This window comes from Mytilus trossulus, chromosome 6 (assembly GCF_036588685.1).
Source record: "Mytilus trossulus isolate FHL-02 chromosome 6, PNRI_Mtr1.1.1.hap1, whole genome shotgun sequence".
In the NCBI taxonomy this organism is placed as follows: Eukaryota; Metazoa; Mollusca; class Bivalvia; order Mytilida; family Mytilidae; genus Mytilus; species Mytilus trossulus.
This window is the reverse complement of record NC_086378.1, coordinates 28,069,624-28,096,578: the sequence shown is the minus strand read 5'-3', so window position 1 is coordinate 28,096,578 and position 26,955 is coordinate 28,069,624. Positions and strand designations below refer to the sequence as shown.

The window sequence follows — 26,955 nt, the reverse complement described above, 5'->3', positions numbered from 1 at the left end:
TTTTTCTAAATCATCGCCCATTATTTGTTCTGTTTACACATTTTAAGTTACATATAATTTACACATTTATTTAACAATAACAGTCTTATTTTTAACAGTGACGTCAGCGTATTCAGTTTTACTGTCTTTTCTGTTGATTGATTGTTTTTTGGAAGGTGGTTTGGTGAATTCGACTTCCACATAGTTCAGGACTGGTTGCTTTTGCTGTAATTAAAATAAAAGTTGAGAATTGATGGTTCACAAAGGATTTCATTTCACTGCCTGGTCATGTATTATAAAGTATAAGTTTCTTATTAAATTTATTCACACATTTACTGTACGATTTAGTTTTATTGATGAATAAGTTCACTTCTCGATGTATGTTGGTTTTGTTGTTTTATTGTTCTGCTGTTTCATTGACGTGACTTAACTTTAGGTTTTTAAACGACATTAACTTTGCTATTATGCCCTCGCATGGTCGGTTATTGACGTGTATCCCTCTTCAACTATTCATAGCCCCTTGTAATCATTTAGTAGGTCATATTTGGATGATAACGTTACACTTATATATGTTACTAATATTTCTGGTTATAACAAACTGAAATCAATAGATATTTTTTTTTTAATGTTAACCTGTTTTGGCTCTTTTCAAGGTGTTGTTAACTGTTATCTGATATAAATTAAAGCTGTTAACTGTTTTAAACCCATTTTGTTTACTGTTATCAGCATTTCTGCATTTTTGTTAACTGTTTTTGCCAAAATCGAGGTGTTGTTAAAACATGTTAACGGACCCCTTTTGCCCCTCCTAAAATACGTTCGTTCATTTGTACATGTTTATCGGAAATTTGAATGTATATAATACACTGTGCAACAATCTAAATATGATAATAGAAGATATTGCAATGTATTTACTTTACGATCTTATCTATAACTAAGTTTGATTGATACGTATTATAGTCATAAGAACATATTTTGTAAAACTTTTTAATATCCTGATTCAGATTTCTTTATAGCTGATTTTGGAGTATGGGCTTTGCTCATTGTTGACCTAGTATAACTGTTAGTTTTTGTGTCATTTTGTCTTTTGTTGAGAGTTGTCTCATTGGCAATCATCCCTCACATCTTCTTATTATATGACTCTATAATTTACGTGCAAATAACTTGTGACGTATCACTATTTAGTGTACATAAAACATGCAAAGTAAAAACAAACATTTCAGCTAAAAATGTAAAATGCATTAAATAAAAAACAAAACAAAAAAACATAACCATTTTGGATAATTTAGATAATTTTCATATGATTATAATGCGATTGTAGTGTAACAGAATTGGATATCGCTTGAAATCAAGGCTCGAGTTATTTTATTTCAATATGATAATATACAGGAGTGTTTTCCAACCTTGACTGATTATAAAAATCAAATATAAATATATATCAAGTCTTAATTAAGATGTTGCATAGTTTTGTGCATAGCAAACCAGTAGAAACAGTAGTTTATAAACTTATCAAATGAATTCAAATTCTTTAGACGTAAATATTAAAAAAAATGAGATTACATATTACTGATCTAAACCATGTACATGTATCGTCTTATTTTTAAAACTTTTTGACGTGATATATTTGCAACTGAACGTTACAGGTATTATTTATATTTAAAAGCAGGGAAATAAAATTTAAAGCACATTCACCTGAAGCTTTTCAAAATTGTAAAATGCAACAATAAATAAATTAAGAGGTGCAAAAACAAGACACAATTACAACAGTAACAAAACACTATGTTCAGACAATGCAAGCTAATGCACTTTTTAGACTTTTCAGTTTCCACTGAAAAATTCTACGTTTGGTATTTTTGAAATGTGTTGTCGTTAACATTATTTTTACTATCATATCAATGACCTTAAACTTTGGCAGAGCCCACAAGCAAGTAAATAAAATGGAATAAACAAATTCAAAATAATTGAATGCGAGAACCATTTAATGCTATAATGATTTTGAGAGAGATTATATAAATATATAAGCAAAGCATGCAGAGGACCTGCGACAACCTGTTGTCTTCTGGTAGCACAACCTCTTCATATGTACGAGGTTTTTTCTCAACTGAAATAAAAAGTAGTATATTTTACTTTTCCAGGGTATATACGGTCGGTATAATGCAGATAAAATGTTCAAAATGTCTGCTGTCTCTTACTTTAAAGACAGTTATACTAGTAAGACAAATATACCAGTCTTTAATTTGGTACGCCAGATGCGCGTTTTGTCTTCATGACACTCATCAACGGCGCTCAAATCCAAACAGTAGTTAAAAAAATACATACTAGTAATTGATAAAGCTGCATGAAGAGCACTCACAACCGAAAAGATCCCAGGTAAGTTAAACTTAGAAAACGTAGAAAACCCTAAATAATTTTAATAATTCACATTTATAGCTGTTACAGAAAATTTACCAAAAAATAACATATCAATATTTCATCTCGTCACGAAAATTACTACTGGTCTGGTGATACGTTTTAGTTGTTCCATGAGGAAGCTATGTGGTAGTTTGAGATCTCAGGATGGCCGGATACTCAAAACGACAACTTAAGACACAAAATAAGTAGATTTGCTCGTTCATGTCAGGATATGTACATATCCTAAAACAACTTATGCAATATGGCAAACTAACTTATCTAGAAAATATTTGTATCGGAAAATCGGAAATATCATTTTGATACGTAAGAAGACCGAAGTAAATTTTCCATCGACATGTCAAACCGCTCCATTTTCTAATTCTAATGTAAAGTCTGTGTATTTGTTTGTTTTTCTATTAGAATTATATAGGTCCATTTTTTTTTATCGAGTCTTCTTGTTTTGCTTTGAGTAACATTAGTTTATGATACAAACTAGAGGCTCCAAAGAGCCTGTATCGCTCACCTTGGTATATGTGAATATTAAACAAAGGACGCATTTGAATTCATGACAAAATTGTGTTTTGGTGATGGTGATGTGTTTGTACATCTTACTTTACTGAACATTCTTGCTGCTTACAATTATTTCTATCTATATTGAACTTGGCTTTAAAGTTTAAGTCGAAAATGTTAGTTAAAATTTACCAATTTTATGAAAATTGTTAAAAATTTACTATAAAGGGCAATTACTCTTAAAGGGGTCAACTGACCATTTTAATTGAGTTGACTTATTTTTAGGTCTTTCATTGCTGTACATTGTTGCTGTTTACAGTTTATCTCTATCTATAATAATATTCAAGATAATAACAAAAAACGGCAAAATTTCCTTAAAATGACTAATTCAGGGGCATCAATCTAACAGCGGGTTGTCCGGTCCATCTGAAAATTTCATGGCAGATAGATCTTGACCTGATAAACAAATTTACTCCTTGTCAGATTTGCTCTAAATGCTTTGGTTTTTGAGTTATAAGCCAAAAACTGCATTTTACCCCTATGTTCTATTTTCTTATCTTGGTTGGTTGGCCGGGTCACGCCACACAATGGATAACAACTGCCATATTCCTGACTTTGTACAGGTAATTTCTAATGTAGATAATGGTGGATTGAACCTGGATTTATAGCTAGCTTATCCTCTCACTTGTATGCCAGTCGCATAAAACTCTATTATATTCACAAAGATGTGTGAACAAAACAAAACAAATAGACATAAGAGGTAAACATGTCAAAATTAGGGGATCAGCAGACAACAGTGTGATATAATCTTAATCATAATTGTGTTGACATGGGAAGACAACTTATGAGAAATTTACCCGTGTAATCTACTGTACCCTTTTCTTCTCGGTCCTCTGGCAATACTATATCGTCGTACGATCTCACTGCTTTGTGAACTGAACAGAAAATAACATATTTAACTTGATATTCAACAGAAAATATGAAAATCAATATAATTTTTTTCCGTATACATCTGCTAACATAAAGAATGGACGCATGCAGTTTTCCTCGTCAAAGTCTTACCTGTGTAATCTACGGTTCCCTTTTCTTCTTTATCTTCTGGTAATTCTACTTCCTCATACGTTCGTGTTACTTTCTGAACTGTCAACCAAGACAAACAATGCAATGTAATTTTAATGTTGCTAGAAACTTGGAGAATGCATGCACATATACATAGAAGTATAAATAATTGCAAGAATATTTGGTCATGCAAACTTCAAGGTCCTTGGAATGTTGATGAGAAATCTAGCCATTTAATCGTCTTTAAAAATAGGGGGTGATAATTCAAAACCCCGCCACATATTAATAGCCTATTTTACGGTCTGAATCTCCTCAATGTACTTGTCCTATCATGTTATGTTATTCGGAGAAGTTTATGTTGATGGCGGATCTTTGGTAGTTTCTGTCACGGTAAGGGAGCTACCATTTGATTTTTAGGGGGGGGGGGGGGGGGGCTAGGATGAAATTTGAAAAAATAGGCAGGACAGGAGTTTTGAGTTAAAAAAAAAGGCAGGGTGAGACACTTGCCAAAAAAAAAAGTCAGGACGACAATTTAGGTAAAAAAAAGTCAGGATAAACTAAAAAAAAAAAGAAGGCAGGACCGAACAGGGTGAAAAATAAAAAGGCAGGACTAAGATTACAGCAAAAAAAAAATGCAGGACAAAATTTTTCATCCTACATCATACATATATTACAAAATTCTTTTTCTCGCATATAAGATAAGAAAATGCAATGGATGAAGAATATTTATGAACTTATTCTTACCACGAGTACGGATCATGTTTTGTTTTAAGGCTTTTCCTTTTATAAGGACAGTTAGGTTAAAACAGTTTTACATGTTTGACATGCCGCCAATATATCAACAACTCTACTTCCATCATTTGAAATTCCAAATTACCGAAACATACAAAATAGATATAAGAAGATGTGGTCTGTGGAAGACTACTGTAAAACCATTCAACCAGGAAAACTAACGATCTAATCTATATGAAAACAAGAGTGCACACGCTGAAATGTCTCGACTTCTTTACTAACCATTGCTATTATGTTAACTTAATATAGTTTTAAATAGAAAGCTTTACTACAGCTATCACATAAACTTAACAAGAAAGACATTGTACACCTTACAATCATTCAATAAACTAAATATAGTTGACCTATTGCTTATAGTTGTTAAGAAACAGACTAAACCAAGAGAACTGAAAATTGACCAATAGAAAATAAGGTCAAGGTCAGATGAACCATGCCAGACAGACATGTACAGCTTACAATCCTTCCATACAACACATATAGTTGACCTATTGCTTATGGTTTAAGGAAATCAGACCAAAACACATAAACTTGTAAATGAAGTCAAGGTCAAATAAAACCTGAGAGACTAACATGTACTTTAACCGCTGTACAATGAAAATAAGGTCAAGGTCAGATGACACCTGCCAGTTGGACATGTTCACCTTACAATCCTTCCATACATCAAATATAAAAGACCTATTGCTTATAGTATCTGAGCTATGGACTTGACCACCAAAACTTAACCTTGTTCACTGATCTATCAAAAGAGGCAAGTGCAAACTGTCTGACAGGCATAAGGACGTTGGAAGGTACGCACATACCAAATATATAGTTATCATATTACTCATAATACGAGAGAAATTTACATTACAAAAAATCTTAACTTTTTTCAAGTAGTCACTGAACCATGAAAATGAAGTCAAGGACAATGGACATTTGACAGACGGAAACTTCGTAAATTAAAGCATCCAGGTCTTCCACCCTCTAAAATATAAAGATTTTGAGAAGTTAGCCAACGCTGCCGCCGTTGGATTACTATCCATATGTCGAGCTTTCAACAAAGCAGGAAACGAAAAAAACGAAAAACTTATGAACAACATAAACAAACGACAACCACTAAACATCAGGTTCCTGACTTAGGACAGTTGCAAACAAAAGCAGGAGGTGTATATATACATACTCTACAATGTTTGGTTATACCGGAGAGGCTTCCTTGTTATGAATCTAAGATATATTTAATTCGTGAATATATATAAGTTCTACTTTTTAAGTAGTTCCAACGTTTGTGCCGAACGCTGATAGTTTGAATGTGAACAGTTTATATCTTGTCTTTGAAAATTAATCAAAAAGGGACAGTAAAAGACTTCGTCATGACATAATGACTTTAACAGACGAGAACTTGTTAATGTTATATGAATATTAACCCTGTTTTGTACTCGACCGATACGCTCATGTCATAGACCGACACATTGAATCGGATTTTTTAAAGTGTAAGTTCACAAGGTAACAGTCCACAGGACTGATACATTTCATCTCACCCAGACACATTATTCTGACTCCAAGCTGCATGACCAGTATTTAGTCTAAATCCTTAATGTCGCGTGCTTGGCGGAGAAGCAGCAAATACAAATTTTAAAGTGTTTAAACCGGGGTTCAAATCCACGACTCTCGAATTCTTTTACCCACTGCATTTGTTTGTACCTGTTCTAAGTCAGGAATCTGATGGTCTGTAGTTGTCGTTTGATGAAGTGGTTCATATTTATTTCTCGTTTTTTTTTTTTTTTAATATAGATTAGACCGTTGTTTTCCCGTTTGTATGGTTTAACACTAGTCATTTTCAGGGCCCTTTATAGTTTGCTGTTTGGTGTGAGCAAGGATCCGTGTGAAGACCGTACATTGACCTAAAACGGTTCACTTTTACTCATTGTGACTTGGATGGAGAGTTGTCTCATTGGCACTCATACCACATCTTCATTGCAGTTAAGGTAGATAGGGTGTCTTTCTCCATTTTGGTTTTTGGAATACAAGAAAACAAGGTCTAGAGTTTTGATAAAATGTGCAAATTTTTATATTAGTAGGTAATTTATGAGTAAGATTTTTTTATTATAATATATAATATGCCATGTTTTATCATATTTATGGTTGTATTTTACCAAAAAACAAATACTTTTGTTTGATTTATTATTTTTCAACTTTGCCAAATAAGGGGAGACAACTCAAATGCAAGGGCAGATAATTCAGATAGTGTAACTTTTACAATATTTGGGTTAGGAATTTACCAGTTTTATCATGTAGCAAGAAAACGAGACCGGTGACCCCATTTTTTCTTCTTCTTATCTGAAAGAATAATATTGGAGCTATCTTCTCATATTTTATCTCAAAATTCTATGGTGTAGTTTTCGTTTTATGACCGAAAATTGGGTTTTCCATGCATAATCTATATAAAATTTGACAATTTTGCACAACCTGTTGTGTGAAAATAAGTTTGGTGACCCATTCTTTTTATTAATGTTCTTTAACAAGCAGGATATAATCTACATTTTAGCAAATTATTATGAAATTCTATGGATTATAATTTAGACACCCCATCTACCTTAAGTTACATACTTCTATAGATTAGTAACAATCTCAATTACAAGAGTTTCATATGGAGCTAGAACAGGTGTATCTACATACGACGCAAGTTTTGTCTACGTATTCATATACTTCACCCCTTTTTTTTCGAATGAACTTACATTATTAATGTTTGTTTTGTTTGGTTAAATAGCCCTGTCGTATCACTATACCTTTGTACTGTTCCTGACCACCGTTTTCCGTGGAATCCTCGGACTTTTTCTTTTTACCTGAAATGAAATATAATGAAATAATGAAATGTGACGAAATGATGAAATGAGATGAAATGTGATGAGACGCATCAACACATTATGTGGTAACTCCGATCAGTTGACTACCAAGGATCAGTTTGTTTGGTCCCAGGAATGATGAAAATAAGGAGATCTTGTTGACAATATTTCAATGTTTTTTGTTTGTTATTCAATGTGCTATTTCTCCTATTCATACATTATAACAGTAACTAGACTATAATGGTACAACATTACCAGCGTTCTGAAGATCCATAGTTATCCAAGATCGAATGAACAAGAACAAAAACACGACAACTAAATGAAAAGAAGTAAAGCAATGAATTGTGTTTATGAAATTGTAATCTAAATACTAAGGGGAAAAAGAAACAAGGTCTTGCCCTAAACGCCGTTATTTCACTTTCCCACGAAAAGACAGGATGAAGGTACTTTAACTTGACTGTTTAGCGATGGCAAGATAATAGATTCAGAAGATATGTCAAAGATATAAAGGAATTCAGTTGTGAGTAAGTTGTGTCGTTTTTGGGATACAGAGAATAAACTGAGTGTTCGTATGCGAAAGAAGTTTTAGAATAATTTCTAAAAATATTTATATGGTCTAAATACTCATATGATCCGTTTTTCGACTAGTGCTTGTTTATTCAAATACATTGATATATAGGAAGATGTGGACAGTGGTACGATTGCTAATGAGACAAGAATCAGACAACTCTCCATCCAAGTAACAATTTATAAAATTAAACCATTGTAGGTCAAGGTACGACCTTCAACACGGAGCCTTGGCTCACACCGAACAGCAAGTTATAAAGGGCCCCTAAAACTACAAGACTTAGTGTATAACCATTCAAACGGGAAAACCAACGATCAAATACTGGCTGCTAGCATAGTGGCTGCTAGCGAGTGGCTGCTAGCTCCAGTCTAGTCAGTCTTACCTATATACATGTTTATGTTCCGGACCATATGAGTATCTGGACCATACGCGTATGGTCATGACCATATGGGTATATACTCGTATGGTCCGACCATACGCGTATGGTCGGACCGTACGCGTATGGTCGGGGTAATCAACACGTATACTTTTAAACTCTTCATTAGGTGTGACTCTTCTGGTTGTTACGTCACTTAAATGTCATTGTATTATATATTAAAAAAAACTTATAAAAAAAACAGTTTCACACAGTTGATATTACTTACTATATGAAAGTACAATTATAATATTAAAAATATTAAAAGTGTATGTTTCTTTATTTTTTTTCTTTTCTTTATTCTATACTTCTATTTTAATCTTAATTATAAGACCGGTACAATATCATTTAAAAGCCATGAAATAGATACAGCCTTTATTTAATTTGATCTGTGATATTCATTTTACGATATTGGGAATCTAGAGTTTCTTAGAACACCGTAGACAAATCGGAATTGTCCGAGTCGATATCACTGCACGCAGCCAAAACAAGCAATCGCAGAAAAGCTACATGTATGGTACCGTGTGAATGTCATTTTAAGTATACAAAAGCATACACGAATACAATTAGTAGATGAAAACTAAGATCAACTGACTGTGACATCTAATGTTTATGTAGCTTTTGAAATGTAAAACTAATACGTATTATTTCTATTGTATATTTGAAAAAATACCTATATGGTCCAAATACTCATATGGTCCGGCCCGTTAATAACCAAACGAGTATAATACTCATATGGTCCGACCATACGCGTACGGTCGGACCATACGCGTATGGTCGGACCATATGAGTATACGCATATGGTCATGACCATACGCGTATGGTCCAAATACTCATATGGTCCTGAACATTTATTTCATTGGGATTCCTTTAAAAACCTGCCAATGTCGACAGTGCATTTGGATATCTATAGTGATCTAACAATTTGTTTTCGTTTGCATCAGCCATTGGAGTAGGACTCAATTCAAAACAACTTAATTAGTTCTTAATACTGATGCTTAGTCAAGAAACACTCAACACATCAAATGATAAATCTTTTATTGGAAATACCAATTATTCAATCTTACAATGACTAACTATAGCCAGTATTTGATCGTTGGTTTTCCCGTTTGACACACATGACACACAATGTATGTGAAGTTAGCAGCCGGTTCGTTATTCGATATTCGATATTCAATATCCAACCGGCTGCTAGCAGTCGGTTGGATATTCAAAAATTTGTTGAAAATCTTGAAAAAAAAGAAATACTTGATAACATTAAAACATGATTTTCATAGTAATAATGACTGATAAGATACGTAGGAAATCGTAAAATGACCTCTCCAAGCTGTTGTAAGTTCTCGTTGTCCTCGAATATAAACCCTTTTCTATGTTGCATATTTGTCTTCATATAATATAGATTGTTGTCAATAAAACAACTTCAAAGATTTACTTTTATACATGATATTTCTTTAAACAAAAAAAGAAAAACCACTAACTCTAGAAAACATTATGAATTATAAATAGAAATATTTATGGAGTGCCCAAAAAAGAAATATATAGACAAGTGAAAACCTATCTGAGACCGCTTAAATGAGTGTGAGACCCCCCTGGTCATTCAATGTTCATAAAATTTAATTAAATTATAGACTCTGTATATATAAAGGTTGTATTAGAAGGATTTCCCAGAATATTGTTATATTCGATATCTATGGAGGGCTTATATTGTCACTTTTCAGTTAAAAATTATCAAAATTTTAGGACAAAGGGCACAGGGCAATGGTGATAGCCCCCTGATCGTTCAATCTGCCTAATATTAAGCAGACATCTAGTCAATAGGTAGATACAAACGTGACTAAAAGGAATTTGGGTACACTTCCTGTCTTTCATGTTTACGGAGCGCCCAAAGTGCCAGTTGGATATTCAAAATATACAGTGAAAACCTACCTGAGACCGCTTAAATGAGTGTGAGACCCCCTGGTCATTCAATGTCCATAGAATTTAATTAAATTATAGACTCTGTATATATAAAGGTTGTATTAGAAGGATTTCCCAGAATATTGTTATATTCGATATCTATGGAGGGCTTATATTGTCACTTTCAGTTAAAAATTATCAAAATTTTAGGACAAAGGGAACAGGGCAATGGTGATAGCCCCCTAATCTTTCAATCTGCCTAATATTAAGCAGACATCTATTCAATAGGTAGATACAAACGTGACTAAAAGGAATTTGGGTACACTTCCTGTCTTTCATGTTTACGGAGCGCCCAAAGTGACAGTTGGATATTCAAAATATATAGTGAAAACCTACCTGAGACCGCTTAAATAAGTGTGAGACCCCCCTGGTCATTCAATGTCCATAAAATTTAATTAAATTATAGACTCTGTATATATAAAGGTTGTATTGGAAGGATTTCCCAGAATATTGTTATATTCGATATCTATGGAGGGCTTATATTGTCACTTTTCAGTTAAAAATTATCAAAATTTTAGGACAAAGGGCACAGGGCAATGGTGATAGCCCCCTGATCTTTCAATCTGCCTAATATTAAGCAGTTATCTAGTCAATAGGTAGATACAAACGTGACTGAAAGAAATTTGGGTACACTTCCTGTCTTTCATGTTTACGGAGCGCCCAAAGTGCCAGTTGGATATTAAAATATATAGTGAAAACCTACCTGAGACCGCTTAAATGAGTGTGAGACCCCCCTGGTCATTCAATGTCCAAAAAATTTAATTAAATTATAGACTCTGTATATATAAAGATTGTATGTGAAGGATTTCCCAGAATTATGTCATATTCGATATCTATGGAGGGCTTATATTGTCACTTTTCAGCTAAAAAATATCAAAATTCTAGGACAAAGGGCACAGGGCTATTGCGATAGCCCCCTGATCTTCCAATCTGCCTAATATTAAGCAGACATTTAGTCAATAGGTAGATACACGCGTGACTAAAAGGAATTTGGGAACACTTCCTGTCTTTCATGTTTACGGAGCGCCCAAAGTGCCAGTTGGATATTCAAAATATATAGTGAAAACCGACCATAGACCGCTTAAATGCGGATGAGACCCCCCTGGTCTTTCAATGTCCATAAAATTGAATAAAATCATAGAATCTGTTTATATAAAAATGTATTAGAAGGATTTCCCAGAATATTGTCATATTCGATATCTATGGAGGGCTTATATTGTCCCTTTTCAGCTAAAAATTATCAAAATTTTATGACAAAGGGCACAGGGCTATTGCGATAGCCCCCTGATCTTCCAATCTGCCTAATATTAAGCAGACATTTAGTCAATAGGTAGATACACGCGTGACTAAAAGGAATTTGGGAACACTTCCTGTCTTTCATGTTTACGGAGCGCCCAAAGTTCCAGTTGGATATTCAAAATATATAGTGAAAACCTACCTAAGACCGTTTAAATGAGGGTGAGACTCCCCTGGTCTTTCAATGTCCATAAAATTGAATAAAATCATAGACTCTGTATATATAAAGGTTGTATTAGAAGGATTTACCAGAATATTGTCATATTCGAAATATATGGAGGACTTATGTTGTCACTTTTCAGCTAAACATTCTCAAAATTTTAGGACAAAGAGCACAGGGCTATGGCGATAGCCCCCTGATCTCTCAATCTGCCTAATATTAAGCAGACATATAGTTAATAGGTAGGCAAAAATTATAACCTTATGTTGGAAGGGGGCAACTGTCCCCAATTGGGATTGTGAGAGATTAAACAAGCAGCTGACCACCGTCTTGGCAAAGAGAGAGACCAATTGAGCTCTGCAAATTGTGAGCTTTGGGATGAAAAAACCAGGCGCACCGGCTATGATTACCACGAATTTTATTCTTTATGAAAACCCATTGAATTGGGGATACTAGTAGTTGTTTTGGGTGACCTAAAATGATTTTTTTTGGATTGTTAGGATAAAGACATGGATCTAATAGCTTAAAATAGCTGGAATTATTTGTTGAAAACTTTAATGCCCTGAGAGGTATTGCCAAAATGAACCACCTCCGATGGTACTCCCGGATGAGGAAGGATCAGTTGGTTCAGTTGATCGAAACGAAGATCAACATTATTTGAGCTTTGTCCCAACCCTATACGAGGAAGGATATCATCACCCAGGCCAAAAAGGATGAGTTGATAGGGGTTAGCAGGATGTCGAAAGATCAACTACTGGAGAAGTTACAGGAAAATTCAGAGAAGATAGGAAAGCCATTGGGGATAAAATTGAGGTACATCCACCATTTGTCCACTGCAGAAGGTATTTTTAAAACTACTTGAAAAATGACCCCATTATTGACATGGATGTGACGACCTACCTTGAGGTCTCCCGGATGTCAAGGGTGGAACTTATAGACGATTGTGCATTGAAAGGATAAAAAGGATCAAAACGTCAATGTAATGCTGCACAGTGAAAATTAACCAAACAGGTAAGATGGATGATGAGAACAAGGGATACTTTCACTCGGGAAACCAGATTTTCATCTTAACCACGGACTTGCTTGAAACCTAGGCCTTGAGGAGATGGATGAAAAGATCGGAGAAAAGATTGCACAGTGGACCTCTGAAAAAAGGGATGGACATCGAAGGCAATTGTAAAACTTCAAGTCAATATTAACAAACACCGACCGCTGGGTGAGTCCTAGTACATTGATTAGCCGGTGTGGATCAGAGCCAAGAAGACTGTAATCAATGTGAAAAATAGGCAGAAAAAAAGGTAGACCCAAAACAAACGGACAAGGTTACACAGAGCTCAATCGTGTTAGCCTTAAGGATATTAATGAATTTGAGAAGGCCAATTCCACCCTGGCGGTTACTGTATCTAGAATAGATGATAGTGAAGTATACCCGCTGCACATTTCAAACGTTGGCAAACAGCGGGAGAGAACTAAACTTATTGCTGATCGAAGGCTACAGGTGCTCGAAACACTTTTATAGCAAGAAAGTCCTGGAGACCAACAAAGAGTGTTGCGTCAACCGTAAGGCAGTCAAGATCGAGCTGCCTAAAAAGGGAAATACCAGCTGACCTTTGTCAACACCACCCATTCAATGAGAGTCTCTTTAGTAGTGTACGTGGACTTTGAGTGCTTTAATTTACCGATAAGGTTGAAACCAAAAACGATAAGGTAGCAATACACAGGTAGAAGTTAAGTTACGCATTATGGACATGGTGAATTTTTTTAATATGAAAGTTTTTGTACAATAAAATAGATTTTTAGATAATTGAAGAATAATATAGCCTTCATAGTGGGGTTATATTAACATTTAGATTGTTTAAGAATGTTTTATATGGCATTTACCTTTTTGACAGTCCGTATTTTCCTATTCCTACCACCCATAAATTATTGTAGTGTTTATCAACAAAGATTTATCGGTCGATCTTTTCAATTCAATTTTACGGAAAAACGAGCAGAAATGCATGTATTTTTTATTTTTTTTTTACCTTTCGATAGATTTTTGCCTATGGTTTCAGGAAAGGTATCACTGTTCAAACCAACGCTTAGGGACGTAAAAACAAACGCTTAGAGGTGTTCAAACCATCGCCTAGGGGAGTTTACGTCATCGCTGTAAATAAATAACGTTTATAAAGATTACAGACCCTAAACAGTGTGAGGCGCTCGCCAGGGAGTTGCAAGAGATCAAGCGAAAGATTTAAGCCAGTAACATGCAGCATCGCCTCGAGAAGATTGAACTCAACCGGGACCTTTCCAAGGTGTTAAGCATGTGGTTGAGGCTCTGCGAGAGGCAGCTTCACCGATTACCAAAACGATCGTATACCTTCCTGCAGCAGTGACAGCCATCCCTCCTACACCGCCCAAGTTTGACTACCCACTAACCATAGCACCACCTACAGACATCATCCTCGGACCTCGAGCACAGCAGTATTTGCAGATCAGTAACAAACCTTCCGCCGACCACACCTGAAACCGATGGTATCTTCATCGGAAGCTAACCAGCATGCAGTTACTTCTGACGGCGATGATATTTTCGTGGATGGTGTAAGGTACAAAGGAACCCTTGACCTCTGGGAACTCATGGTGAAAAAGAAACCAGAATCGTTCGAGCCCGAAGTTTTTAAGAACTTGTCGACTATGCAGAGATCCTGAACAGTTCCGGTGCCATGTATTAAGGCAGTTAAACCTCTCTCTCGAGAACCCAAAGGCAATAAAGAAGATTGTGTCGCACATCTAAAGCAAGATGAGCAATGTAGCGGACCTCAAACCTTATTTCTACCCTCCGATTTGACCAGCTCCTCTGTCGCTTGGATCTGTGCAACGCTGTCTACAGTGCTGGAAACAATGGTGTGCGCAACGCAATTGTAGCGATCATCGATGCCATGAAGAAAGGTGAACACATCAGTATCAAGGAATATAAGCAACTCCATCGTAATATCATGAGTTAAGAAAGGTTTTGCTCGAAAGTATGCATACGGTGGTAGAAGTTTGTTTGACACTATCTGCGTTATCTATCGCTGGTCGCATGTTCACCTCCTTTGCTGCCAAGACCTTGGAAGTAAGGCTATGAGCGCTGCCACCAATGCAGCAATGATAGGAGTTAAAAAGGTGGTAGCCAAAGTCGTCGACCATGTCGTTGACAAAGTGACCCGCCCTCGAAAACCCAGTGTCCAACGCAGCAAACCCAATCAACAGCTAATTGTTAAACGCAGTAAGCCCCACAACCAAACCCAGTAAAGCAATCTCATCTCTGGTCGTGGCATCGCTATCATCCACAACTTCCTCCAACGCTATAAATAAATACATAATGTCTGACATCCTTACAATCACAGAAGTGTTGACCTTCGATAAAAGTCTTCAACAATATAAATACTAAGTTCACGTATTCGAACCTTGAGCCGGCGCCCAACTAACCAACTCTGGAGCGGAGACCCGAATCAACATCGAAACGCAGGACCTGTTCCTCCACCAAACTGAGCGTTATCTCTTGGTAGGAGGGCGACTTCAAAAGCACGACGGCACTCCATATGCAGACGTTGATCTCATTCACAATGGTATCATGTATCTCTTCAAAAATATCTGTTATCGACTCTCCGGCCAGCAAATTGAACACATTAACGACCCCGGCATCGCCACCACTATGCTGGGAATGTTAACCTACCCCGACGACTTCTCAAAATCGCAGGGTCCCAACTGTGGCATAAGGATTCTTCCACCGATGCCGAGGCTGAGAACACTTGATTTGCAGCCTGCCATGGATTCATTATCACCAACAAAGGATCATACTCGTTTGCCATCCCCCTGAACCATATTTTGGATGATTACAACAAAATATTGTACAGGCACAAACTCTCACTCGTTCGCAATTCAGATGCAAATGTCATTCTTAGGGCAGCCGCCGTCAATAACGTGTCAAAAATAATCCTGATTTAAATCTCTTGGTTCCTCCCTCACGTCACTCTTGCAGACGAAATTAAACAAGATGCAACTGTACAAAACCATCCAGAATAAATCCAAGATCCACTGTGGATTTTGCATGAGACATTGCGATTTCATAGCCGTTCCCCAAGCCTCACAGTTTAAGTGCTGCCTAGCTGCCAATAGTGGTCGCGAAAAGCCTAGATATATCACCATTGCCTTCCAAACCGACAGAGATAATGACAAAATCCATATTGCTTCCGTGTTCGATCACTGCTCAGTCGTCCTTTTTAATGCCGGTTTCTCACAAAACAAGGTTGCCATAGTGTTCAAGAAGGCTGTAGACTCCAGAAAGAAATTCTACAACATTGACACCCTCCTCAGTAACGGTGGCGTCAACCCCTCTGCTTTCATTGACTTATAGCCGCTGTTTGTCATCAATGTAAGTCATCAGTCCGAGTGGACATCCAGATTCGAGCGGAATTCGAGCGTTATGTTCCCGCCAACACCGAAGAATTTGCACTTGCAATGTCCTTCAGTTCGAATCGAACGGTCAGAAGTTGAACGTCGTGTTTTAATAAATAAATGGACACCATACTGTTGCAACAAATCGTCAACAACACAGACCCAAAACAAGGGTTTTCTATTCTTGTCTCTGGAAACGATAGTCGCATTCTTACCTGGTTTGACCCCCTTACCTAACTACAATTTAAGGAATCGAACACCATATTTGGATTTAAGCGACATCTCTACACATTTGATCGGGCAACAAACGGTTACAAAGAGGGTGAATACTGTTAACATCAGAAGCATCAACAGCATCCTGGTGAACAGTAGCATCATCAACGGAAGCTACGTACACGTCACCCAACAGTCCACTATCTACAGCTTTTCCCCCGCAATCGATCCCGGGATAAAGATCATTCAAAAGCCAAAAAGCATGGTGTACTTACCCGTGACCTTGAGAACCATCAATCGCATGCAGACATACCTCACCGATCAAAACGGCGATCCTACCAATCTCCGCAGTGAACATCTCACCATCCGCTTCCATTTTCGCGAGGTATGCATAAATAGTCTATCAAAATACGGTTTGAACTTGATAAAAGGTCAAGCTAATAAATTACAGAAAGCAGCCAAAAAAGGTTGCCCGGTCACCATTCGTTTATCCCACACAAACCTGCAAGGTGTACACACAATGTTGCTTACCCTGCGACAGATTAAAAAATCTCCTAGAAAAGGTTCTAGTGGTATGACTCTGAAAATAAGCACTACCCAATTGAAGAAAAACATTCAAAAAGAAAGGGGATACCTACCCAAGTTAGCGGGAATGGCTATGCGAACCCTTCCTATGTTGGCGAACACAATTCTGCCAGAATGAAGTGTTGGAGCCCTTATAAGTTGCCTGTGTGAAATATAGCCGTCAGTAACGCATTTGGACCTGGATTTTACATCAAACGGGGTGGTTGGGTAAGCTGTGTGAAGGTGCGTGGTATAGGTCTGTAAATCTTCCCCCACCAAGCTAACTTCAACCTATGGTGACGGTTTGTACTTGAAACAACTCGATTCTACTAGGGTTCTGGTTTGATCTGATCTGGATCAAACAGTCCGTTCAAGAACATCCCCCTTTTAATACAATCTTTATATATATAGAATCTATGATTTGGTTGAATTTTATGGACATTGAAAGACCCGGGGGGTCTCAACCTCATTTAAGCGGTCTCGGGTAGGTTTTCGCTATATATTTTGAATATCCAACTGGCACTTTGGGCGCTCCGTAAACATAGAAGACAGGAAGTGTACCCAAATTCCTTTTAGTCACGTGTGTATCTACCTATTGACTAAATGTCTGTCAAATATTAGAAAGATTGAGAGATCAGGGGGCTCTCACCATTACCCTGTGCCCTTTGTCCTAAAATTTTGACATTTTTCGACTGAAAAGTGACAATCTTAGCCCTCCGTAGATATGGAAGATGACGTTATTCTGGTAAATCCATCTAATACAACCTTCATATATACAGAGTCAATGATTTGGTTGAATTTTATGGACATTGAAAGACCCGGGGGGTCTCAACCTCATTTAAGCGGTCTCGGGTAGGTTTTCGCTATATATTTTGAATATCCAACTGGCACTTTGGGCGCTCCGTAAACATAGAAGACAGGAAGTGTACCCAAATTCCTTTTAGTCACGTGTGTATCTACCTATTGACTAAATGTCTGTCAAATATTAGAAAGATTGAGAGATCAGGGGGCTCTCACCATTACCCTGTGCCCTTTGTCCTAAAATTTTGACATTTTTCGACTGAAAAGTGACAATCTTAGCCCTCCGTAGATATGGAAGATGACGTTATTCTGGTAAATCCATCTAATACAACCTTCATATATACAGATTCAATGATTTGGTTGAATTTTATGGACATTGAAAGACCCGGGGGGTCTCAACCTCATTTAAGCGGTCTCGGGTAGGTTTTCGCTATATATTTTGAATATCCAACTGGCACTTTGGGCGCTCCGTAAACATAGAAGACAGAAAGTGTACCCAAATTCCTTTTAGTCACGTGTGTATCTACCTATTGACTGAATGTCTGTCAAATATTAGAAAGATTGAGAGATCAGGGGGCTCTCACCATTACCCTGTGCCCTTTGTCCTAAAATTTTGACATTTTTCGACTGAAAAGTGACAATCTTAGCCCTCCGTAGATATGGAAGATGACGTTATTCTGGTAAATCCATCTAATACAACCTTCATATATACAGATTCAATGATTTGGTTGAATTTTATGGACATTGAAAGACCCGGGGGGTCTCAACCTCATTTAAGCGGTCTCGGGTAGGTTTTCGCTATATATTTTGAATATCCAACTGGCACTTTGGGCGCTCCGTAAACATAGAAGACAGAAAGTGTACCCAAATTCCTTTTAGTCACGTGTGTATCTACCTATTGACTGAATGTCTGTCAAATATTAGAAAGATTGAGAGATCAGGGGGCTCTCACCATTACCCTGTGCCCTTTGTCCTAAAATTTTGACATTTTTCGACTGATTTGTTTTTGTTTTTTTGGCTTTCCATATATATTTCTATCTATAGTTATAAATATTTCTAGAGTTATGGGTTTTTCTTTTTGTCTTAAGAAATATTATACACAAAAGTACATCTTTGAAGTCGTTTTATTGACAAAACTCTTAATTACATATAGACAAATATGTAACATGAAAAAGGGTTTATATTCGAGGACAACGAGAAATTACGACGAGAAATTACGACAGCTTGAAAAGGTCATTTAACGATTTCCTAAGTATTTTATCAGTCTTTTTAAATATGAAAATCATGCTTTTTATGTTATCAAGTATTTGAATTTTCTTATAATTTTTTTCACTAAATTTTGAATATCGAACCGGCTGCTAGCAGCCGATTGGATATTGAATATCGAATAACGAATAACGAACCGGCTGCTAACTTCACATACATTGACACACATACCAGAAAAAAACACAGACCGATGTGTGTTTGGACTTAATCGGAGAAAACCTCTCTATTAAAATAGTTTAAAGAATGTTCGAAAGGTGCTTTGTGAATGAATGAATGAATGAATACTTTATTTTCTTAAAACAATTGTTACAGAGAACATATACATATTGTGCGACCCGTCCGACCTAAGGATAGACAAACATGTTGCTGCAAGTACCATGTAGAATTTAAAACTGTCTTTAAATCGTGTATGGAATTCCGAAAGAAACTTTTGATAGAAAATGAACCGAATGAATGCTATTCTACTCCGGTGTACGATTCAATATCTGATGTCGTTAATGCAACACTATGCGAAAAAGTTGATGGTTCACACAATTTACAGTGCCTTAAAAGAAACTTGTCCGATTGTGGAGTTAAAATCTTGAATTTTCTGCCTTGTGAACTTGATGTATCTGACACTGCGGAATTTGTAAAGTGGGAAAAGTTTTAAAATGAAAGCGTTAATGTTAAAGGGAACAAAACCATAAAGAAACTAATGCTCGTGAAAAAAGAAATTCATGTTGTTAAATTGTTTTCATATTTCAGAAAACTAATTAAAACTTTTCCAGTGCATCAGCACAGAGCTACATGGCAAAATGAACAATTTCAAAATCTGTTTAGAAATCATCTCCCAGAAAAGCAATGTGTTTGTAAGCATGACTTTAGTGAAAATTACAGGTGTTCCGAGCTGACTGAGATTCAAAGTGCTAACTTTAAAAAAAACCGAAGTGTCGGTCCATGTTACTATTCTACATAGACATGCATTGCTAGTATACGATAGTGTTGATAGGTCAGAAGACTTTCCTGAAATTATCACGGAACAATTTTTCGTTATAAGCCCAGACTTAGTTCATGATCAATACTTTGTTCACCAAGTCCGAAATTATATAGCGGAATATTTACAGTCGATTTCATATTCAGTATAAACAATGCACGAGTTTACTGACGGATGTGCAGCCAAGTTTAAGAGCAGACACTGTTTCGGAGATTTTAGTCAAACAAGCGACGACTTTGGGTATCAACATTTCACAAGAAACTTCTTCGAAACTTCCCATGCAAAAGGTATTTATAATAATTCAGTTTATTATCCTCGAACTTACCACTATGATTGCCTTTAAATACAGTTGAATGTCAGTCTCTACGCTAGATATCTTGGACACAGATTTAATGATTTTTCTCACATTTTAGAGTACAATGGAATACATATTATTTAGCTTTTGCTTGAATATTTATGAGTTTTTTGTGTAAAATGTAAATATTTTAAAAGCGGTCGGGTATTCACATTATTGGTAAACTGTTGTCTTTCAATCCGTCACATTATGTGTTAATGTTTGAAAACATTATTCTAGAAGTTTTTTTTTTATTATATCAAATTTGAAATAAATGAATTTTGATAAAACATGTGCGTCGGACTAAATTACACCTGGCACAAAAATAAATACGTTGTATCAAGGAACAGGGCTTCATCTTGGCAGTGGCAGTAGGGTATTGAATGTATCTCATATATTTCTCGTGACTTTCGGTATTGTTACTATTATAATTACATTAGATGTATGTTTCATTATAACGCTATATTCTGATTGGCTTACTGCACATCACGTGTTATTCCTTAAGCAATTGCATCAATCAATAAAACTTTTCCTTCATGATAACACGTTGTCACAAAATAAAGTGCACAGGTTGATTAAATAAAAACTTGATAAAAATCGTGTTTTCAGGATTCTAGCTAAAAAATGTAATTATAAGTATTGAATGCTTCTTTTTGTAACTTCATAGGGTTGTAAAAGCGTTGACCGTGCGTACATTTTTAGAATGAAGCGCTTCCGCGCTTCATACAAAATATACTTCGGTCAACGCTTTTACACCCCAATAAAGTTACAAAAAGAAGCATTCAATTCTTAAATAAAAATCATAAACCTTGAAATCGGTAAAATGGTAAGGTCCAATGTCATGCAGTTGACATAAAAAAAACCTTATTTGTGCATTTCATGACCACAAGACGCTGCTGGAGGAATTATTAAGAGACAAGCCGATTGTGCCATTTTACGCGGACAGACTCAGATAAGGACAGCAAAAGATCTCTATAAATACGCGAATTCATTTCTAACACAACCGAGGTCACATGGTAAGAGAAGAATATTCCGATATGCGGAAACGATTCACCGTGACAACGGACTGTCTTTTAAGCCGGTGCCTAGCATTCGATCTCGTCACCAAGTAAGAGCTAGTCATGATTCTGCTAAAGGATTGATAAATATCAGTGAATTGTCTTGTTTCTGTGTAAACTGTAATACATGTATGACCATACAAAATTCGATAAAAACTGAAAGGGAAATGAAGCGAGAATACAGAGCGGATGCACAAGAGATCACAAGAAAATGAAGAAAATGAACAAGTGTCTTTGCAAGAATTAGTTTCGGTTTGTCAATAAGTTGCGTTATATACTGACGACGATGAGGAGGAGTACTACATGCTGAAAGTAGAGAAAAGCATGGAAACGTTACACATTGACACAGCGGATTCTTGGGGATCTTTACTCCCTGCGGGAACACCTGTGTTTCGTGGTCTATATTACAAAAACACGAACTCGCCTTTTCAATATCATCTTGTGAACAGGAAAGCGGTTGTACCTGCTGCGTCAGTGGTCTATATTTGTTCAATGTCATTCGAATCACAGAAGAAACACATTTAAATGTTTTGGAATGTATTAATGAAATAAAATGCTAGAAATTTATTAATCAGTATTGATCCCTATAAGAAACAGTAGTTATAGAAACCAATAATATATGAAAATTTATACATGTACATGTAGGGAATGCTTTAAAGAGGTAAAAACGAATGGGGGGACAATCGTGACAAACATAAGTTCATACGTTCGTTAAAAGTTATGTCTTTCATTCGAAAAAGAAAATACGGACACAAATCTGAATTTTGAGCAAATATCAGTCTTCACGCTGAGTGGCAGCCCTGGCAGCCTAGGCTTGTAAAATTGCTCTTGGGCCTGTAAAAATCATATCTACAGGCCAACAGAATCTAAAAATTTTCAAAAATTGAGCTCCAGGCCTGTAGATTTAACAGTTCATCGTGAAGACTGAAATATACAAAATTTCGACCTCATTTTACTCAAAAATTGGCACATGAAGGTATATTTTTTATTACATATTTGATTTAATTAGGTAAAAAATAGCCTATATGCAAATATTCATCAATTTGTAAATACAGGTGCAAAACTGTATCGTATGCCCTTAATTAACATCAAGTGACTTGGATAAAACGTCAGTCAAAACGGGTATTTCGACGTTATTTTAATGTAACGTCAGGTATCACCTGTATCGTGCGTAACGTCAATGTCTCATGGCACATCCGAACGAAATAATTGAACGTGCCGCAGTACAATATGATCTAATAACATGTTACATTACGTGTTAAATAAAGATGTATACTAAAAGATGTAATTGTATCGAAGCCAAAAAAATCGGGACAGGTTTAAAACACACAGTCAAATATCATGAAATAAGTATACAAAGTACAAAATTGTTTCAGAATTTCTTGTTTTACGGGGTCCTAACTGTCAAATTCAACAGTGTTCACCGATTTGACTTGAATTCTCGTATTTGATTTATAACATACTTAAATGTATATTCAAATTACAATAAATCTTAAGAAAACAGTTAACAAAGCATGTACTCGATAATATACATCAGAAGTTCGTGTGTAGACGCCATCTAAATAACTATCGATATGACCTCCGAATACTGCCGATGGTCACAGAACCCGATATAAATATAAACATACATATGAAGCGATTGTGTCCTCGTGCAATTGGATTTTTATAGGTTTGTTTGATTTCACTGTTAATTAAGATTTTTACCTGTACGAGATTGATTTTTTGTGGATCGAATCAGACTTTCAATGTTGGCATTCTTTTCCCCTTAATGGCTGAATACGACTGGGTAAAACTGAAGCCACACGAATACGGATCAAACGAGATCGAATTATTCACTTGCAAGTGAATAAATCATCAGTTATATATTTTTGCGTATTTTGACAAAATTGAACCAAATTGGTTTCTAAAATCGAATCATTATTTCATTATTATAAGTTTATTAATGATTGAACCAAACGAAATAATATTCCTTTTTTTCATACGTCGTAGTTTGTGCCCCTTTAAAGCCCATATACAATTTAGGATAATAGTGGAATTGTTTCTGATGCGATAAATTATTATTATTATAAAATTACATATTTAAGTTGTTAACAATTTGGTTCTAAGTCCATTCACGGTTGCTGCATGGTGTTCTTTAATTAAACAATTTCATGTTATGACAGAAAATTTCGAAAACTGTTTCTCATTTACAAGATTTTAAAATCTTAGCAGACCAAGAAAAAAAGCATCAGAAACTCAGTAGAGTAAATCATTAGGTTTACACTAATGCACACATACTACAGACCGGAAGTTATAGAGTCAATGATTTCCGTGTTATACGAAAACACGGTCACACATACATGTAAGTAATATCCTTGATACGGAAATTAAACACACGGAAGATATATCCAGAAATTACACTGATTCGATATATGAAAGTGACACATGCTGTAGTGATTTAATTAATTTCTATGAACATCGGAAAGAAGTGGGATGTTTAAATATGAAGAGGCAGAGGACAGTGATTTAAATCCACTTAATATGTATAACCATTTACTCATAGTCATTTCATTGATAAATAAGTGTTAGTGATGTGGGATCCAGGAGACAATTTTAACATAATTTAAGAGTGATTGGTTTACATATTAACTCTTATCTTGCAGTTAATATAACTCAGCTTATCTAAAGAAATCAAATAAATGGTTCTTCTCATTTGAAGTGAAGATTTGTAAATTGAGGAACTTAAAAAATATATACAAAACAACTACTTTCTGTGTCCTGCTATTCGGATTTTCCTCTCAAAAGAAAATAAAACCTGATATTTCCTGCCCTCCTACTCAATCTATATCCAAACATTTTTTGTTCATCATTAGGGAGCCACCATTCGATTTCTAGGGTGGGGGAATGGGTGTTGTGGGTGGGGTCGTTTAGGATGAAATTTGAAAAAAAGTCAGGGCAGGTGTTTTTTGAGTAAAAAAAGGCAAGATTTGTCAATTTGCCACAAAAAAGAATGATGGAAATGTGCCCACCTAGCAGTTTCCCCACCATAACCATCAAATGTTAGCCCCTTTATTGAATTTTAAATAGTTTTTCTCTGCAGTCTACGTAAATAATTTTTGAGAATGAAATGAGTTATCCTGCCTACGTCATTTCTTTACAGGTCAGGGAACAAGTACACGTATTCATATATAGACAAAACAAAATAGAAAATGCACTAAATGTTTTATGATAAATACATTTTTCTCTATCCGGTTTGACTACTGTGTGATACTTATGGACGATAACGTCAATGCATATGTATGAATATATATATATAAACGCATAGAAAGTATACACAAAAGAACAACAGTATAAAAAAAGGAAACAATAAATATAAGGATCTTTAAATATTTCGGATAACAGACATCCTTCCTCAGTATGATCACGATAATGTAAAATGATTCATATCAATCTATTCTGATTTAACTTAAACAATCAGTATTGACAATACAATCATCTGCAGGGATTTCAATTGTTTTAAAAAAAATGCATAAGATTGGAAATGGCCTATGTTTTATATATATTTGTGTGTGTAATCTGAGCGTTGTTTGACAGATGGCCATATAACATAGACATATATTTATTTTTGTTGACCGTCATTTGGTTTTATAATTTGTTATATATTGGTTTAGAATTGAAAAAAAAAGAGTAAAAGTAAATCTGACAATTAAAATAATACATAAACAAATCAGTAAAACCAAAACAAACAAAAAATTAACAAGCAAAAACGAAATGAAGGGGCAAAAGAATGACATTTATACTGTAATCCTCAGATACACAATATTTGAATAAAAATGAAGTTGATTTAAAACAAACAATGAAAGCACAAAACAAGAAAAGAACTGTTCAATTATGCTCAGATACATGCATCACAAAACCTGCACGGTTTCAGATTAAGGGATAATTCAGTTAATATTTGGTTGAGCTATTGGTGAATGTAACTCAATGTCCAGTGACACGTATTTTATCCATATGCGGCGATTTAAAAAATATGATAGGTTTAAACAATCGTCTTCGTGTTTGAAGGAAAATATTATAGAAGCGAACATTAACTGAGAACACGTAATTCTATCATTTTTTTATTTATTTTTTATTATGAAGCCCTCTATTCAAACAAAGTGTACACAGTAGTCTCAGTTCAAGTTAAGGGATGCTATCGTTTCTATTTGGTTGAATCATTGGTGAATGTTAGCTCAACGCACAGTAGCAAGTATTTCATTGATATCCCGGACAAATTGTATAAGAAAAAGATACGTGTAAACGATCGTCTGTGTCTTTCAAGGAAAACATTACTTTAACAACTTTATTAACTGCGAACACGTAAATCTATCGTTATTTGTTATTTTTTTTTATTATGAAGCCCTCTAGTCAAACAAGGTGTACACATAGCATGTATTTATAAAAACATACAAGATACACGGTAACTGTTTATCATTAGTCACCAGTCAGTAATTTTTAAACACAAATATGGACTTAAAACTTGTTGACTGCGTTACCAATTAAAACAAAGGACGAGTTAGTACGAATCATCTCACATGTCACCATTTAGAGAACTGAAGAAATTTTTATTTCCAATAACTTGGACGAATATCAATATAAAAATGGAGAGGTGGTATGATTGCAAATTAGACAAGTATCTAACAGAGCTCATATGCAGTGGCTACTTTGACTCGCGTCAGATGTTATTCTATCCATATTTTAAGGGCCCCTTCCCCTAAACCACCACCATCATCACCAACACACTTCATTTGAAACACTTGAGTCGAAACATGAGATAAGTGACTGTCAACTGACAATTTTCAAATTATATTCTTATACCATTTTAAAACATTACAATGTCGAGACCCAATTTCTACAAAGATGCTAGCAAACATCGATGAATAAGAAGAAAAAGTCAATCTTGGACGAGAAGAAAAATGACGGCTGTATAAATATTACAGGCATGTTAAGACCTTAGTCCTTATAAAAATGTTTCAGTTACTAACTAAGATTGGCGAGTTACGTAAGTGCCCCCTCTTCATTCAAATATCAGTTGTTTAAGGAAGTTGATATGATTGTTGATGAACAGGATCCCTTGTAATTGTATTTAATACTTACTATTCTTATGAGATGTACTGTGTGAATTTCTACCTCCTCCGAATAAAGATTGCAATTTATTCCATAAACCACTCATTTCGTATTATTTTGCTGCAGTTTTTGTCTATTTCTTGTTAAACTCCATTTGACTAAACAGGAACTTAAATATGTTGAGGCGCCCAATAGGGTATAACGACATCTATATAAGTACACTACTATAGTGTATTACTTTGTATGTAGATATATATATAAATAAATTCAGGAAGTAATTCACACATGTTAAAGGTC

At 35.4% G+C, this 26,955-nt stretch overlaps 1 protein-coding gene and 1 pseudogene across 7 annotated transcripts; one reads left to right on the top strand and one right to left on the bottom strand.

Moving 5' to 3' along the window:
- On the bottom strand, positions 1 to 26,955 carry LOC134721041 (uncharacterized). Of its 7 annotated transcripts, none has more exons than XM_063583730.1 (6): positions 26,689 to 26,955; positions 7,494 to 7,550; positions 3,940 to 4,017; positions 3,735 to 3,812; positions 2,016 to 2,077; positions 1 to 204 (listed from the first exon to the last, which is right to left on the bottom strand). In XM_063583730.1, exons 1-6 carry the CDS (start codon positions 26,762 to 26,764, stop codon positions 67 to 69), a joined length of 489 nt encoding a protein of 162 aa, XP_063439800.1. In that variant the 5' UTR covers positions 26,765 to 26,955; the 3' UTR covers positions 1 to 66. The 7 variants fall into 7 exon arrangements, with proteins under 7 accessions (XP_063439800.1, XP_063439804.1, XP_063439801.1 ...); XM_063583734.1 differs by having other exon boundaries at positions 2,026 to 2,077; XM_063583731.1 differs by lacking the exon at positions 26,689 to 26,955 and adding an exon at positions 7,806 to 7,895.
- On the top strand, positions 19,558 to 21,788 carry LOC134722230 (uncharacterized; annotated as a pseudogene).

Bases quoted from the DNA above. Each gene is read 5' to 3' on its own strand.
- LOC134721041 (XM_063583730.1), bottom strand. From the start codon at position 26,764: ATGAGTGGTTTATGGAATAAATTGCAATCTTTATTCGGAGGAGGTAGA. The intron at 7,551-26,688 runs GTAAGTATTAAA...ATTTCATTTCAG, and splicing joins CAGTACATCTCATAAGAATA to GTAAAAAGAAAAAGTCCGAG. The intron at 4,018-7,493 runs GTATAGTGATAC...CTTGGTTGACAG, and splicing joins TGGTCAGGAACAGTACAAAG to TTCAGAAAGTAACACGAACG.